Here is a 17,458-nt window from a genome sequence, read left to right as displayed (position 1 = left end):
GTTCTGTAATGCCACTAATACCTCCGCCATTTTAACAGGAATTCCTTTACAATTCTGGCTGAGTACCATTAAGTTTTTGCAGGTATTTACTATTCTATTTATTGATTTGTTCATACATTTTGCCCTCTTAATGATATTTCCATCTGAGACTGCTAGGGAGCTGTTAGGCTGATGCTGATGCTGTCAGGTGTGGAAGGGATACCAACACAGCAATGCCAAGATGCTTGAGCCATCCATCCCTGGCTCCTTCCTGATCTTCCTAACTGCAGAAGCAGGTTAAACGCATCATATGGTCAGAACAGGTTCAGTTTATTGTCCTACTTTAGGCTCCAGCAATCAAGCCCAAAGAGATCCCCAAACAGCCCTGGCCACATGATTTCAATAATGGCTTCTCCGTTAAGTGAAACATTTATTTCCCCTCCCTCTCTATTGTTTTTTCCCATTAATTTTTATTCGTTTTCCAGTTTAATAGATTGGATGGCTGATAGTTCCTAAGGGTCTATACTCTGTAATTGCAGTTCATGTTTAGTTAAGCAAAAACCATTCATCAAATACATCCTGATCACCACCGAGCTGTAGTCCTTTTGGCTGTAATTTGACTGCAGAAAGACAAACTGGGACTCTACCCCTGCACCATGACACCAATTTCTTCTTCTCTAGATAAAGTAGCTGGTGCCTGAATGTCTGATTTGAGGTGAGGTGGGGAGGACAGCTGTGTCTGGTAGAAGTAAACATCACTAAGATCTCCTCCAGCATACGCCTGCACTGCAGGACTATAGTCCTGCATAGTACAAAGGAAGCGGCCTCACTCTCCCTTACCTACCTGAGTATCTGTCAGTCACTGGGCAGTTTCTTTCACAAGTCATATTTTCACTGGCTACAGTACATAATACTCAGTTTTACAGTTAGAGATGTAGCTCATTTCATCAGCTTATATGCCTGGAAAGTAAGTTGGGTATTCAAGAAAACCATTCAGAAGAATTAAAATATACTTTTTTTTTTTTTAAATAATTTGGAAAATGAGACAGACCACCATTTTCTTTTAGCCTGTCTATAACAGTAAAATTGAAAAAACAGGACTCTGATCATGCATCTGATTTTGCAGTTACTTAATTGGAGGATCAGGACCAAACTTCTAAAAAAAAAAATAATTTAGGTTAATACAGTTTCTTTCAACTCTTACCTCTCCCAGTTAACGATCACTAACTCAAATATTAAGTATTTACATGCATTTAGCAAGACCCAATGCAGAGCCTCTTGTACATCCATACTGAATTTTGTTCCCTAAGACTGAGCATATACAATGATAACAAATGGCAGCGTGTCAGAAGAGAACTGCAGCAGAGGTAAGTTAACTTGGATAAGGAAAGTAGACTTGGAAGGGCACCCTGGCTTTCATTTACAACTCTATATTCAAGAATTCCTGGTAGCTCTTCTTTCAGACTTTTTGTACAGAACTGTAGTGCCTGGTATTTCCTTCTGCAGAGTTAGTGGATGCAGGGGACCTCCAGAAGTCCAACTGAAGTCTGCACATCTGAATTTAATCCCCCAAGTTTAGTTAGTGTCATCAGCCACCTCTTTGCACTGGAACATATTTAATTTAATATTTTTGGAAATAATATTGTTTTGTTATTTGAAATAGAATGTGCAATTCAATTAAATGAAAGGGACAACCATTCTTTTTTTTTTTTTTTAGAAAGGAAAATTTATTTATGGTTACATATACCACATATAAAATCAACATTTAACTGAAACATGTAATTGTTTCAATCATTTATGACTAAACACTGACAATGTTAACTACAAAACTGTACAGTTCATATTTATTAACCGATTCTTACAGCATAGTGCAATTGTAACATTTTATAAACAAAATAACTTGTGCCTTTTTTTAAATAAAGTGCATTAAATGACTATCTTGTATACAACAAGAAGCTCTGTAGTTGCAATCCAAAGCCTTAATCTTAAGGGAAACTGAGGCAAAGATGTTTCACTTCTTTTTAAAATTACTTCATATACTGGCAAGCTATGGTTCAAACTTCAACAACAGTTAAATGAAAAAACCCTAAATTAGTATAAGAAATAACCACAGGCTTTTATGTACTAAACCAGTAATTGGTTCTCATACGAAAAGCACAACATGCAGAATTTAAATTACTGGTTTAAAGCCATTTGGCTCCTAATGAGACTGTGTATCATGAGAGCTACCCCCATGCAGCTGCTTTTGCTGAAGCTTTTAGAATTCAGCATGGAACCACACTGCAGTCAGTAGTATCAGGAGTTTACACGAATAGTACATTGTTTCCTAGGAAAAGTTCTCTCTGAGAATTTCAAGAGATGACCATGGTAAATCACAGGTTATTTTCAATTGCATTTGGCAATAAAAAGAAAGTAGGGGTCTAGTTAGTACATCCAGAAAATTACAAGTGGTTCTACTAGCCCAGGGTATTCCAAATTTCATGGCCTGAAGTTAAATACAAAGTTTTAACAGCTTTATTTCAGAGGCACAGTTATAACATTTTATTGTATGAATATTTTTTTTATTTGTAAACACATTTACAATCAACTTTTGTAGGTTTTGGCTGTGACAGTGAAGCTGAGACCAAACAAAGGACGACACGACTGTAGATTTTAGCCCTAAAGAGTAAAAAGATGTAGACATACAAAATGGATAAAGCTCTGATGTGGCTCTTTCTAGAAATAGTGACAAAAATAAGAATGCCCATTTCCTTTGGTGGGCTCCGGCTGAGGCCCAACAGAAAAGTCCATATTGTTCTCCTTCTCCATATGTACACGGGACTGCTATCAGCTTCAACAGAAAATATATTTAAGCACAGGCAAGTAACCCTAGAGACTGCCTGAGTATTTTGCTGTATATGTAATCCAGGCAATTTACCTGCCTCTTCAGCTGCAATACTCATTCCACACTTTTGGCACAAATCACACATACTGTTTGCACATTCTGGAAAACCACATTTTCCTCCTATACATTTTAACCTGTGGGACCAGCCTGGGTTCACAAGCAGACTACTGTATATTCAGCTGCTCTGCTCTGGGACATCTGCTGTGTAAAAAGCTGTGTGCTGGAGCACGCCAACTCCCAGCAATGACTTACTCTCCTCCTCCTCGACTCAGGGAAGTCTCTGCTTACATTCAAGGGGAAATACAAAAGAAAGGAGCTAAAACTTGGTTGGAATGTGATCGAAGAAGGGTCACTATTTTCTATCATGTCTTCAGAAAGCTCTCTGCTGAGAGCAGAGCTCCCTTCCAAACCCGGCATGCTTTGATCCTGCGATCAACGCTGTAGAAAAGCCTTACCTCCGTGCTGTTTTCTCGTGAGCCTTCTGGGGCAGAGGCACCAGAAGGTGGACAGAGCATTGCTCACAAATAAAATGAGTACATTGTCAGAGGATAACTAAAGAACAGCAGAAAAAAAGCCCATGGATGGGGCACCACTCCCTGAGCTTAGCGGGGACACAACAGTACAGCCCGTTCAGGATGTGGGTATCTCAATTTTCGAAGGGCCAGGTCATGCTGCTTTCATTTCCATACTATAAAATATGTCTTCCCTGAAAGCAGTGGAAGCTGTACTCCTGATTATTTTGATGGGTTTCATCTTAGCAAACACTGAAGATAGAGGAAAATTCTATAGGGACCATAAACAATCAATACATTAAGAGCTCCATACCTTGGCCCTAAATCTTACAGGTCCTAGTCCCTTTTCCTAGAATGCCCCTGAAGCATATGTGTATTTCATGTACCCTTTAAAAATAAATGTATAAGATTTTTTAGATACTGTAATACTGCCCAGCTTAGGATCAGCCAGTGCAAAATGAGTACCTGTGTCGTATGACTGTGTGGACTGCTGTTTAGACTCAATGGTCTGTGCAGTCCTGTTACTAAAGCACCTACAAAAGACACAGAGAGAGAACACAGGTAACAGTATGCGCAGGAACATATAACTGCTATATAGACTCATGTTAGTGATAAATACCCTTCTTGTACTCTGTCCCGGGTGTGGCCATATAACACACTCCTGTAATCCCAAAGCTGGCAGTGGGATTTGTCCAAATTAAAGACATGAGAATTCACCTCCCTTCCAAAACCTCTGGGTTGTCTGTTGAAATATCGATTACCCGTCACTGACTCCTTCAGTGTTTGCAACATTCATACAAGTTTGGCAACGCTTTTCTTTAATCATATGATACTGCCTCAGCAGAGAGATTACACTTTGACCATTACAACACCGAAGGCATCTAGCATATCATACATATAAAAAGTAAATTAAATAATCGTAATAATTATGTATATATATTACACTTAAGTATGCAATTATGCTATTTAAGTATGATAGCTCATAATACTTAATTAAGTTAATGGCATACCAAAATACTCTAAGACACTGTTTCTCCACTCAGCGTGTAATATAACTAGTACTTATGTTCTTTAAGTTAAACCTGGACATAGGTATTGTCTTTTAAAAATTAGTTTATACTTTTAAAGGAAAGTTTTATTCCTTAAAAATGGAAGGCCCCTCCATTTTCCAAAGTAAATCCTTGCAGAATTTAACCTTCAGCACGTGCAGGTAGTATTGGCTCATTTTTTCCTTGAGAAATCGAGACTAGGCCTGTGCTCAGACATCACGGTAGATCATATGGTTGGGATCAAATAGTTTGAGGAAAAAACAGTATCACCTGTGTAAAGAAAACAGTAGCAGTTCACTTGCTCACCCACCCCCCATGCCCTCTGCAGGCAAACCATAAATTTCCAGTGTAACACAAATGCTCACTCAAGTTGTTCAATGAAAAAGTGCTGCTGATATACTTGAAAGGGTTATAACAAGCTATTAAAACTTTTGTAAATAAGTTTTTACCTAAGAATACAGCACTGCACTTATGAGAGGCAGGTTCTTAGAATCATAGAATCATTTAAGTTGGAAAAGACCTTTAAGATCATCAAGTCCAACTGTAAATCAACATTTGTCTTGAAAGAAAGACTGTGACAGACATCTTACTACTGGAGGGGAGAACACTCCACCCCCACCCCAGTAATTCTATGGCCATCAGCTGAATTACTCTATACTAGTAATGTAATGAGGCCCCTAAGTGTGCAGTGAATGTCCATAAGTACTCTACGCTTTTTAGAAGGGTCTGTTTTACTTAAGAGATATCAGATAAATAAATCCGTTCACTAATTCTGGGACATAAAATCTTCCCTCCACCTGGGAGGGGGAAACCGATAATACTATCTTGTCCAGTCAAATATTTAGCACATCAGCAAGAGTTTGCAAAAATTGCCTTGGCATATGTAGAGTGCAAAACAAAAGGTTTGGGGAGGTGAGGACAATTTCTTTGAAAGGCAGTTCAAAGAGTCTGGGATGCAAGTTTGATTGACCTTTGTTTTAAAATGAGTTTTAGTCTCTCAACCCACTTGCAAAAGTCCTCCACTGGAAAATCCCCCCTTATCCTTTCAATGGCACTGAATTAGTTTGCATCACAGCAGTGACGCACTAGTTACTTACAATATGGTTTCGTCTAACCTACGTTCATGTTTGGTTTTTTTTCCTTCTCTTCTAGGAGAAACTTGTATAACACAATGAAATATGCAACTGTTTCTTCTTCTTGTCTGGCTTACAAGATCACAATAATTTTGCAAAAAACCTGCAGTGTGGACTTTTTAGTTTTTTTGGTGCAAGGGCATATTGTTTTCAAAGAAACAGTTACTGGAAAGTTACAGACCCAGCTGCTCCTCAGAAGAAACAGAAATACGTAATGACTTACTCCAAAATAATCTGCTGTCGGTTCTACTTTTATATTTTCAATGTTTTTCCACAAAAACCCTCTTCTGATTTCAAGTGAAATCATGTCAGACTGTGCTAACAAGACAAGTTATAACCTGGATAAAACATATGAGGTCACGTTTTCAACGGAGAAGGACGTACCTGCTGACCATTATCTCCTCCTTTCTGTTCTCTGGGCACCATTCAATAGGAACAGTGATACCGCCAGCCTCAGGGACACAGGGACTGCTGCACTTCACCCCAGAGCAACAGTAGTCCCAGAGCCCCTCTCAGGTGTTCTATGTACATCAAGTAACGTTCAAAATGGACAGTTCAAAATAACCTTCTCACAGGGGATGCATTCTTTCAAGCATCCTTCCTATCCAAGCTCCAGAACCAAGTACCTGGCTGATTCACCAAGCCGTGAAGACTTACATCCTCTCATCTTTCAACAGCCACCTAATATGAAAGCAGATACCCTTGCAGTTCATCCAGATTTCTGATCTGTTAAAAGGAATTGCAAATTCTTGGCCTGATGAAGCCAGTAGCACCCGGTTTTATGGGGTAATTCCCTTTTGTACCAAAAAAGTATTTCCAGATATAAGACCACTCAAGTTTACTGGGAGTCGTCCCATCACTCTTTTGCTGACAGATGAGGCAGATATGCATGCTTAAATTATCTTTCCTGTACTATTGCTTATTCATGACATGTAAATCACGCCCCTTCCCTTTACTCCCCTCTCTATAAGCAGAAATTGAGAGATTTCTTTTTTCTCCATTGTACATCTCTGGAATACCATTAAGCCAAACTAAACGTGGCATTGAAAGAGAGGGTAAACCACCACTGCTTTATATAATGGCATTCAAAAAACAGGAAAAAAATCAGGAAATTGAAATATTATTTAAAATTGTGTTTCCTGGTTTATAGTAATGCACTGTTATCTGTACTGGCGGGGTTCTTTTTGGTTAAGCACCAAATTTCACATGCTTTTGAGTGGCCCTGCTGCCTCATACCAGTCAAGTTACAGGGCTTCTCGCTAACATGCAATATGCTAAGAGTCCAATACATGTGAAAATTTTGTTTTTCTAAGTTTACCACTGAAGTTATCAAACCGTTTTCGTAAAGTGACCTCCTGTGGTATTGTTACAAAGATGTTGTCTAGTTGCAAACAACAATTCTGACTGCAAATAGCTACTTTTTTCCTTTGGATAAACATGTAAAGAAGGACAACCTCTGGAGCAATCTCTGGTTCTAGAATCGACTGCTCCAAAAGGCAGCCAAGTAAAACCTTAAAATGATTCTCAGACCTTCTCCCAAAGATGTGATAAGTCTACATGTAGATATTTAACATATACCTTAACCACTTCTTTCACAGATGTATCTGCATTCTCGATCCACCTCAAAACATACATCACCATGATACCTTTCCGGGATAGTTAGCCAGTAGCACTTTAAAATATTCTTGAATTCTTAGAACATAGGATCCGTATCCAGTGAGAGTCTATCTGTTATTGCCTTCCTGCGGCACTATGATTTAAAGAAATGCTGTTCTTTTTCTGGTGCTATTCCTATACACCCAGGACTTGGTCTGTCTACAGCTGGTGTGCAGGTATCCTGTTCTTACTCCTATTCACAGCAGAGCTGTTATATCACGTTGTTTTGCACTTGCAACCATGCTTTTGCTCCTACTTCTGCTACAAAGTTTGTACACTGGCCTGTGGGTATTCAGGATTTTCTAGAAAGTGGCCAGAATTGGTTTCTGTTTCAAGGACTAAGAGCCATTCAGCATCTCAGATAAAGTGACAGAATAGCCGGTGTTTTTTTAAATAGTGACCACTCTGTCCAATTCTTAATTTTCTTTATTTATTTATTGTACATACAAAAAATAGACCATACATACTTTCTTTCCATAAAAGTCAGGGCCAATATTTTGAAAATACGGTTCTGAATGTTACAGAACCACATTATTTATTTATTTCTAAAGTAATGAGTGTGTAGTTATGTTTCAGGGGCTTGATTTGTAGCTATTTTACCCCAACTTCCAGTCACACTGCAGGCTGCTTAACACTTTTGAGAAACATATCTTATTTTTAAAAGCTAAACAATCCCTAAGAAAATGAGGCAACAGAAAAATAGATCTTTGTGGACGGAACAGCTGCTGGCCTAAGCCAAAGCTCACTGCTGTCCATGGAGGGGTTTTACCAACTCCAGGAAGCCTCAAGGCTGGCCCCTGAACACGAAGGATGGATGCAGCGCCTTATGTCACTGAGAGTCCATGCTAGGAAGATACAGCAGCCATAGAAGGCCTTTCAGCCTGCTTCCAAATACACTGGGTATCGGTAAGGTTTTTCTTCAATGACACCATAACTTTCTTCTTTTAAAAGCCAAGCTGCCTTCAGAATAGACTAGCACCATTTATCATATCCACCTTGATGGGCATCACAAATTTAGGTATTCTCAGTTTTTGTTTGGTGAAGAGTATTCTCAGTATCAAGTTATAATCGGAATCCCTGAATGCAGTGAAATTTATCCACCGAATGCTGCACAACTAAATGCCAAACAATGAAAATAACAAAAATCCCCACTGCAGTACCTAATTCTCTCTTGCAAATAGCATGAATTTGGGATCCAAGAACTAAGGTAGAAGGTTATTGCTGAGTAATTCTATTCAGGAACTCAATAACTGTAACACAAACCAACCAGAAATGATGTCCCACATCAGTCTGATAGCAACTGCTTAACAAAGGAAGACTTCTGCTTACTTAAAGTCCTTATGCAAGTTACTATTTTTTTTGTCTAAAGAAGATATTGCTTCCTCTCTATTGCTCTGAGTTTACTCAGCAGTTTATAGTACCCGCAACATGGAGGATTTTATTGCTCTTGTGCTAAAAGCATATTTCCCCTTATTGCTGAAATCTTACTGTTAGGAGAAATGGTCAAAAGAAAAAAGGCAATTAAAAAAAATCCGCTCCCAAGCTTTGAGGATGAATATATTAAAACACTGACTACAGTAAATTTTGCCCATCAAGATACAATCTGTTACTAACTTTGGGTCAAGCGTGTTAATAAATAAAAATGAACTTCAATTCTTTAAACTAAGTCACTCATTAAGAAAAAAGTCTTTTGTCATTACAATGGAGATATGAAAGAGATAGAATAGTGAATCTAACACCCCAATCTTACCCACGGGTGTTGTTTAACGGGACACCGAAACGACAGAATCCTGCAAGATAGCTGGATTTCTGCCAGTTTCAGAGGGATCTTGGATGGACACTGGCACCTCACCATACAGAAGTGGGGCCTATACTGTAACTCTGAGGTGATAGCAGAGAACTGTTTAATTCTTCAGGGTCTGAAAAGTGGCTGGCTGTCAAACATTTCTTTTTTGCAAGTGAGGTAGGCAGCTCTGTACCCACAGCTCTGGCCCTGCTCCCAAGAGTTCGTTCACAGGTGTGTTATATCACATCTATCCAGTACCACAAACCACGTTAAAGCTTGCTCTGACAGCTGTGGGCAAACCTCTGTCATTGACTCCCAGGAGGATTTTCTGGTGCGTGCTGCACAGTCTCAATTTAAGAACATATTTCTGGAAGAGAAAACATCCTCACTGGAGGTCACAGCAGCAGCTTGAGAGGCACAATCATGTTTCTCATCTGTTTGTGGTGAAAGGTAACCACGCGCTACTCCTCAAATGAGGGCAAGTCACATCCCTATGAGCTAGCTTTGTGGAACTTCTATAATTAATCCTTCTTTCCACCATTTGACTCACACTGCTCCTCAGGAGAGGAGCTTCCAATTACAAATCTCTCTGCTCTGGCACAAGGAAAAGGTTGGCTCCCCCAGCACTCTGAAGAGCCTCTGCGGATCCGAGCAGCCTGTGGAGTGAGGAAGATGACAAGGACACTAGGTGAACCAGCATGAGAAGAGGGGACGACATTATCTCCCTCTGTGTTGTTATTCTCTGGCGTCCCTACCACCCGGGTGCTGTGGAGAGAAAAACACTAGTGCCTGTGAGGTTATCCAAGAGGATGAGAACAGGTCTGCATAAGCAGCGTAACAGTTGCCCTCAGGACTAAATTTTGGTCACAGTTGTAGCTGCTCATCCTCATTGCACTTCTTAGCAATTTGATACAGAAGAACAATTGGAGAAAATAAAGGGAGGGGGATGTAAACTTTGCATGACTTCAACTCATTTTTTGTTTTAAAAAGTGCCACTGTACATTTTTCAGTCTGACTTTTACTGCCAATTATTCCCAATACTTTGCATGCTTGCAAAACTGCATGCATACATAGTATGGGTATTTATGAAGTGATTATTTCTTATACAAAAATTCATGACAAAATAGGTACAAGGCAATGACTAGAGTTTCATTAGCATTCAGAAGTAGATAAAAGAACACCGATATCCTACACTGAGCAGGGGTCATTGTCTAACTGTGCTGAGCATCTGTAAGTCACAGTGAAGCCAAGGGAGCTGCAAGTTCACAGCTCTACTGGACCATGCCATGCAATTATTAAACTAATTAGATTACAAAGTAAGAGCCAAATATCATGAAGATTGAACCAAGTAAATAATGGAATTTGAACCCAGCATTGCAACTAAAATTAATTATTGCTCATAAAAATCTCTACAGAGCCTTGTTTACAGACAACTCATTCACATTTGAGATTCAGCTTTGTGTATAGCATATGATTCTTAACATCACAGAAACTTTGCCACAAAAAGCTACAGTCACCCAAACATCCATGTGAAAAGGACAGATTCCATTTGGAAAAATCCAGACCAGCAACATGGTTGTCTCTACTATCTATACTATACAGGTATATTTTTTTCATTGAATTGTAAATATTGCTATTTTTACACTTGAGTTTGTTGGGTTTTTTAAAACTGTAACGGAATATATTGAAGCAACAATACAGTATGCTGACTTTGACCTTCAAGGGAATATAACAAATATGCAATTCTGTGATAACCTCCTACTGATGCCAGGGCATTAACACACTGAGCTCCCATCAACACTAATGGAAGCGGTTCTATAAACTCCCATGTGCTGACATTAGGGCAGACCTTAAGTTTCACGAAGGCATCTGCCAGGAAGATTTTCTCTGACAATCAAATCTTCAAATTAGAAAACAATGTTTTATTTCCAGTGCATTCTAATGTGGCTTCAGTAAAAGGTCAGAAGCGGTTTGAAAAGCTCTGCTTTTTTGACCGGAACTATCATCCTACAATGAACCGAACTGACACATGTACAGTGTGAAGAATCACAATCTGTAATGGATGAAACTGCCAGAAAAGAAGAAAATATTGTTTCATGTTGCAGTTCTGGTTGCATACAATTATGAACCAGATACGCTTTGAGAATTTATAAACCTCAGTATTTTAAGTTATATAGCAGAACAACAAAAAAAAGCGGTGATAGCTTTGACTTGATAACAAACTTAAGGGGAACCATTTCATGTACATGCTAAATACGTGTTGCAAGTAACGTGTAAGTTATTTCCTTATACACTTCTGAAAAGATAAACTTGTCTGAGAAACTTAGTGTTGCATCTATTACAAATGCATAGCCAGAAGAGGCCATATTGTTTCATCAATTTCAAAACGTCCCACTGAATTATTTTTAAAATTAATAACGACCTCCGATGTCCCATAGCTAAGTGAAAACATATGGCTGACTTTTCAAAAGGAAGGCAAAGTGTATCTTCTGTTTTAACATCCTGCCAGAACTCAGGAGAGAACAGGTAACACTTTAAAACAATTATCAAACTAATTCATGCCGAGACATAAAATAAAAAGCTATACACGTACTTACTCTCCTAGAGTAAATTTGTTGCACTGAGATTATTACAACAAATACCACATAAATCAGTACAATTGGCCATTATTTTGAAGAGTATTATGATGATATACAAACGGGGTAACAGAACATTGTCTGTTGTTGGTTTTTTTTCCTGTTCTAAAATTAATTAGGGGGAAAAAATATCCTGACAACAGGCTGTAACATGCAGCATGACTGAACTCAATCACAACCAATTTCAAAGAAGGTATGCTGTTTCAACCTAATTTTAATTAGCAAACAATGTGAAATCATGGCAAAGTCTGGGTAGTATAACAAAAAGACCCTGAGTAACATTATAAATCTGTAACACTGATTATTTTGATTTTGGAAATCTCCCTTAAACCACTTGATTCATTTTGGTCACTGGGGTTTTCTGTTTACAAGAAGGTCAGTGCATCCTGTGGTTTTTATATGAACCCATTACACATCATTTAATGAATGCATCTAAACCAAAGACAGTGTCGCAAGAATGTCTGGAAAGTAACATGTTAAGGAGCGTCCTCCTAGCTGCCAATCAGACATCACTGGGTGATCTTGCTCTCTGAGACAGGTTAGAAGGAATACAGCCACAACAGATGAGCCAAAGTGCTTTCTGTATCTCCTGGTTTCTAAAAGCATATATTACAGGATTGATGATGGAATTGTAGGTAGCTGGCAGGAGGGTGGCATAGGTGTATATAGAAGGATAGGTGTAATCTGCTATTAAAGAATAGAGTGTAAAAGGCATCCAGCAAGCAGCAAAAGTCCCCAAAATAATGGCCAAAGTAGACACTCCTTTTCGGGTGGTCACATAGTGGGAAGTGGCCAGGAAATGGTGTTGCAAGGCAATCTGATGGGCATGGCGCATCACAATTTTACAGATTTGAATGTAGAGCTGCAGCATGAGGGCAAACATAAGCAAGAAAGAGACCGAAAGGACTGCTGCATTATTTTTAGTGAGTGGTCTGATAACACTGCAGGTGGATTCATCTCTGAGGCAGTTCCAGCCCATTACAGGCAGCAGTCCAACACAGATAGATGCTCCCCAGAGCAATATAAGCATGACATAGGTAAAAGTGACAGTCCTCTCTGAATTGTAAGTCAAAGCGTAATACAGGGAGAGGTAACGATCAACAGTAATAGCCAGCAAGCTGCCAACAGATGCTGAGAAAGAGGCAACAATCAGTCCAATCGTAACCAGTTTCGTAGCTTCTGATTGCAGAAGGTATGCAAAAAGAAAATTGATGATCAATCCAATGCCCGCTAAGAGATCTGCCAGCGCCAGGCTGCCTATCAGGAGGAACATGGGGGCACGAAGACTGGGATTATGGAAAATTATAAGAACCACAATGGCATTTTCGCAGGAGATAAGGGTCCCTGAAGTACACAAGACAATGTCCCAGGGGTTTACCAAAAGCTCTGGCTCTGGGTCTACGACAGGAACCAGGGAGGAGCCTGCGGCTGAGGCATTCTCGGTAGAGCTGGCTTCTACATGATCCTGAGGCAGCCAGCTCAAATTAACCTTCAGATCTTCATTCATTTTAACCCCTGTCTTCTTCAACGGAAAGACATGTTTTTTAATGTTCAGACACAGCACTGGATACAGCACCCCCGGAGCATGCAACGCCCTAGACGGCAACACCAACCTCATGTGCAAGCAGGCACTTGTTACATAAATGTGACAATAAAATAAAAAAACAAAACAAAACGAAACGGGGGGGGGGGGGGATTTAAAACTGCCCGAAATTATCTGCCAAGGGACCGACAGAATGAGTGATCCGAGAGGTTAATTCCCTTCACCTGCAGAGGGAAGAAGGAGGAGGCAGGGGAGGGAGCCCATGAAACAGCTAACCGCCGCCCCCCACCCCCGTGGAAAAGCTGCAATTTGGGGTGTGGAGCGGTGTAAAACCCCGTTATTCAGCCGCCACGGTTTCAAAGCGGGATTATTTTTTGTCGGTCACGGAGGGAGCGGCCAGGATAAGGGCGGGAGAGGGAGGGAGGGAGGGGGGAATCCTTCACCGACCCCCTGTGAGGAAAACCCCGCTCGGGAAGGTGCGGGGCGGGGTGTGTGGGGGGGAGGTCATATCCTCTGAGAACTTACAAACTCGACGCGGACACCTCGCACACACACACACACACACACACACACCACCACCACCACCACCATCACCACCACCATACACACACACCCCCCCCGGCGGCGGTTCACCTGGGCTTTCCCCCGGCGTGGTCGGAGGATGGATGGATGGAAGGAAGGAAGGAAGGACGGAAGGAAGGAATAGGAACAGAGGAAGGTTTCGCCCCTGGGTCCCTTCAAAGGAGGCAGCGGGACCGCCCGCCCCTCACGGCGGGGCCGAGGGAGCAGCGCAGGTGCGCGCCCCCCCGCCTCGCCCGCGCGCCCGCGCGCGCGTGCAGGGTGTGTGCGCGCCTGCGCAGGTGCCTCCCGGCGCGCGCGCGCGCGCGGAGGCGGGGGGGGAGAGGGGCGGGGAGGAGCGGGGGGGCGGACGCCCCCCCGCTCCTCCCCGCCCCTCTCCCCCCCCTCCTGCTCCCCCCCTACCGGCGCGCTCGCGAGCTCTCCTGAGGTAACGCCGCAACCGCCCCTCGTCGTCTGCTCTTTCGTGTCCAGTTTTGGGGCCCCTCACCACAAAAAATGACATTGAGGTGCTGGAGTGGGTCCAGAGAAGGGCAACGGAGCTGGTGAGGGGTCTGGAGAACAAGTCTTAGGAGGAGCAGCTGAGGGAGCTGGGGTCGTTTTTCCTGGAGAAAAGGAGGCTGAGGGGAGACCTTACCGCTCTCTACAACTACCTGAAGGGAGGTTGTGGAGAGGTGGGGGTCGGTCTGTTCTCCCAAGTAACAGGCGATAGGATAAGAGGAAACGGCCTCAAATTGCGCCAGGGGAGGTTTAGATTGGATTGTAGGAAAAATTTCTTCTCCAAAAGGGTTGTTGAGCATTGGAACGAGCTGCCCAGGGAAGTGGTTGAGTTGCCATCCCTGGAGGTATTTAAGAGACAGATGTGGTGCTGAGGGACATGGTTTAGTGGTGGACTTGGCGGTGCTAAATTAACAGTTGGACCTGATGATCTTAAAGGTCTTTTCCAACCAAAATGTTTCAATGAGATACTCAGAACCTGATGACACAGTCCTGAGTGACACCCTCTAACGTGCTGGACCAGTCCATCTCCAGAGGTGCCTTAAAGCCTCAACAATTCTGTGAGCCTATGGTGTCTAGCCATATGGAAGTGAAAACAGTATAAAAGATTTAAAGGAGTGATGCACAGAATCAGGTCTAGAGCAGGCAGTGCCTGACAGCACGCAGAGCGCCTGGTGGGGAAACCTGTGCACAGGGTTGCCTGCCATCTCCAGAGGGTAACATCAGACTCATAGAATCATGGAATACCAGGTTGGGAGGGACCTCAAGGATCATCTGGTACAACCTTTCATGGCAAAAGCATGGTCTAGACAAGATGGCCCCACATCCTGCCCAGATGAATCTTAGAAGTGTCCAATGATGGGGAATCCACCACTTCCCTGGGGAGATTATTCCAATGGCTGATTGTTCTCATTGTGAAAAATTTTCCTCTTGTCTCCAGTCGGAATCTACCCTGGAATAACTTGTACCTATTACCTCTTGTGTTTTCCATGTGACTCCTAGTAAAATGGGAGTATCCATCTTCTTTGTAGCCACCCTTTAAATACTGGAACAAAGGGACAATTAGGGACACATGGTCAGATTTGCAGAGCTGTTACGTATTGGATGGTGCAGTTAGGCCAGTGGGGCTTTCAGTGAGTTAGAAACTGAACTTGCATAAAAGCCACTGGGTCAGAGGAACCACAGCAAACACCTTTAGACACCAGATGTAGATGTTTGTGCGCAGAAGATAATATCGCAAGGTCCCGTATATTGTCAGTGGAGAGAAGCATGCCCTCCAAGGCATGTCAAAATAGTGGGATGAGTTGATCTTTTGAAGAGCCTGGGCAATTTTAAGAAAACATGCTTTGTCCTCATTTGCACACTATATACCTAAAGCACTTGGGAAAATCTGGCCCTGGGAGATGACTGGAATCTCAAGGGAAGAATTCCTTCTCCCTTGTTGAGTAATGCACCCAGCCAGCTCACGTGGTGCCATCCTTCATTCAGTTCTACCTTGGTCATTGCGCTAAGCCTTGTGAAACTGTGCTGGATGATTCAAGATGATTCATTGATATTTCTCGTGACCCTCCTGCTTTATAATGAGGATTAAAAATTAGTATCACCTTGCTGCTGGTTGCTGTCTTCCTGATTTATCCACTGATTTCTTATGTGACAGCGTAACAAATACTTTCCTGTGATCTAGACTGAGTATGTTTGGTGTGTTTCAGCATCTGTCACTCCTACATTTATAACAGTTGCATTAAAAAATGCAAAAACTTTTCTTCATCCTGTTTTAACATTTGTTTCACAAATAGGGAAGACCAGCATTTCAATTAAATATTTTAATTTAGGACTTCAGAGAGCTGTGTTTATTCACTTAGTTAATTTGTGAATTATTTCCATTCCAATTACAACACATTATAAGCAAGCTAGTGTTTGTATCCTGTATTGCCAGTTTGTCACTTTTTTAGTGAGATGGTGAACTGTCATGGTTATTAGGGCAGATGGCATTGGCATGGATTTCACCTTGTAGTGCTACAGAACATTTGTCATTTAGAGGAGAATCTCTTTCTAGCCATTGTGAAGATTAACAGATGCGAAAATTAGTGATGGGTCGTAGTTACAGAGCTCGTGTACCACTGTCTTGCTGCCGATCTCTGTCTCACTCTCGTGAACACACTGATACAGGCGATGTTTGCTGACCCTCAAGCTGGCACAGAACAGCTGAGTGCTGGAACAGGAAGCAGAGGTCGGGCTGTGCTGGCTTTGGACCTGAGCTGTCTGACGCTGTGACTGCCATGGCGATGTACAAAGATACTCTGGACTATCTTAGATAACACAACATGACTTTGCACACTATTGGCGTATCCTGAGGCATCAGCTGTGAAGTCTAGTGCTGTTACCTATCTCAGAGTATAGTTTGGAAGTTAACTCACTCTTCAGGCAGTCTCTGGCCTGCCGTGTCCAGGAGGTCTGGATGAGTTCAGGCACATGCACTTCTTCCCTTCAGGTAAGAAGATATTCCCTGGCAATACATGGGAGCTGCTCCTCTGGGTCCACACAGGACCCTTTGTGCCATGGATGGGAAGCCTGTTCATGCAGCCAAGAGATGAAAAACATCACCTGGTCCAGTGACTTCCTGAACTGAACGGTAGGAGCATCAGACTTGGGGGTGCATCCTGATTTACCCAGTGATTTAGTACAGAGCTGTATATAGAAACCAAACAGCCCCATTCAAAGAGGAAAAAATGATCCTTAAGTAGCACATTGACATAGTCTTCACCCGGGGCCTTAGCAGCTAGCAGGCCTTCCTTCAGAAAATCCAACAGGGCCCCATGCCTCTCTCATTCCTTCCTAAGCACCCTCTCTCCTTAATCCCCTTTTATAGGCTCCTAGGCTTTAATCCATATAACCAAAACCACCCTGAAGGAGCACCTAGCCAAGGGCAGTCCTCAGTACACTCTTACTTGGAGTTATTTTTCCTTTGGATTTTTTCCCCATACATAGTCCTATAGTAACTTAAATAAAAATATTAAGAAAGTTCATATTCTACTAACAACTCTTACAGATAGTGGCAGTTAGCTGTATAAAGGAAGTGTGAAGAACCCAAATATATGACAGCAGCCTGTGTGCATTTTAGAAATGTCTTTTTTTAGATTTTGTTTTGGGAGATTTAAAATCTTCTTTACTTACAGTGGTATTAAATATGAATTTTAAATTTCAGA

At 41.7% G+C, this 17,458-nt stretch overlaps 1 protein-coding gene across 2 annotated transcripts; it reads right to left on the bottom strand.

The window, feature by feature from the left end:
• Positions 1-1,075: 1,075 nt before the first annotated feature.
• Positions 1,076-13,985, bottom strand: GPR12 (G protein-coupled receptor 12). 2 transcript variants are annotated; one of them, XM_074568787.1, is made up of 2 exons: positions 13,812-13,985; positions 1,076-13,154 (listed from the first exon to the last, which is right to left on the bottom strand). In XM_074568787.1, the coding sequence occupies exon 2, from the start codon at positions 13,140-13,142 to the stop codon at positions 12,138-12,140; it is 1,005 nt and encodes a 334-aa protein (XP_074424888.1). In that variant the 5' UTR covers positions 13,143-13,154; positions 13,812-13,985; the 3' UTR covers positions 1,076-12,137. The 2 variants fall into 2 exon arrangements, with proteins under 2 accessions (XP_074424888.1, XP_074424898.1); XM_074568797.1 differs by having other exon boundaries at positions 1,076-13,150; positions 13,812-13,932.
• Positions 13,986-17,458: the final 3,473 nt, after the last annotated feature.

The sequence above is a fragment of the Larus michahellis genome, chromosome 1, assembly GCF_964199755.1.
Source record: "Larus michahellis chromosome 1, bLarMic1.1, whole genome shotgun sequence".
Taxonomy (NCBI): domain Eukaryota; kingdom Metazoa; phylum Chordata; class Aves; order Charadriiformes; family Laridae; genus Larus; species Larus michahellis.
Note: the sequence above shows the minus strand (reverse complement) of the source record. Positions and strands in the feature narration are given on the sequence as shown.

What these genes read in the sequence shown, in the direction of transcription:
- GPR12 (XM_074568787.1), bottom strand. Translation starts at nt 13,142, where the DNA reads ATGAATGAAGATCTGAAGGTTAATTTGAGCTGGCTGCCTCAGGATCAT.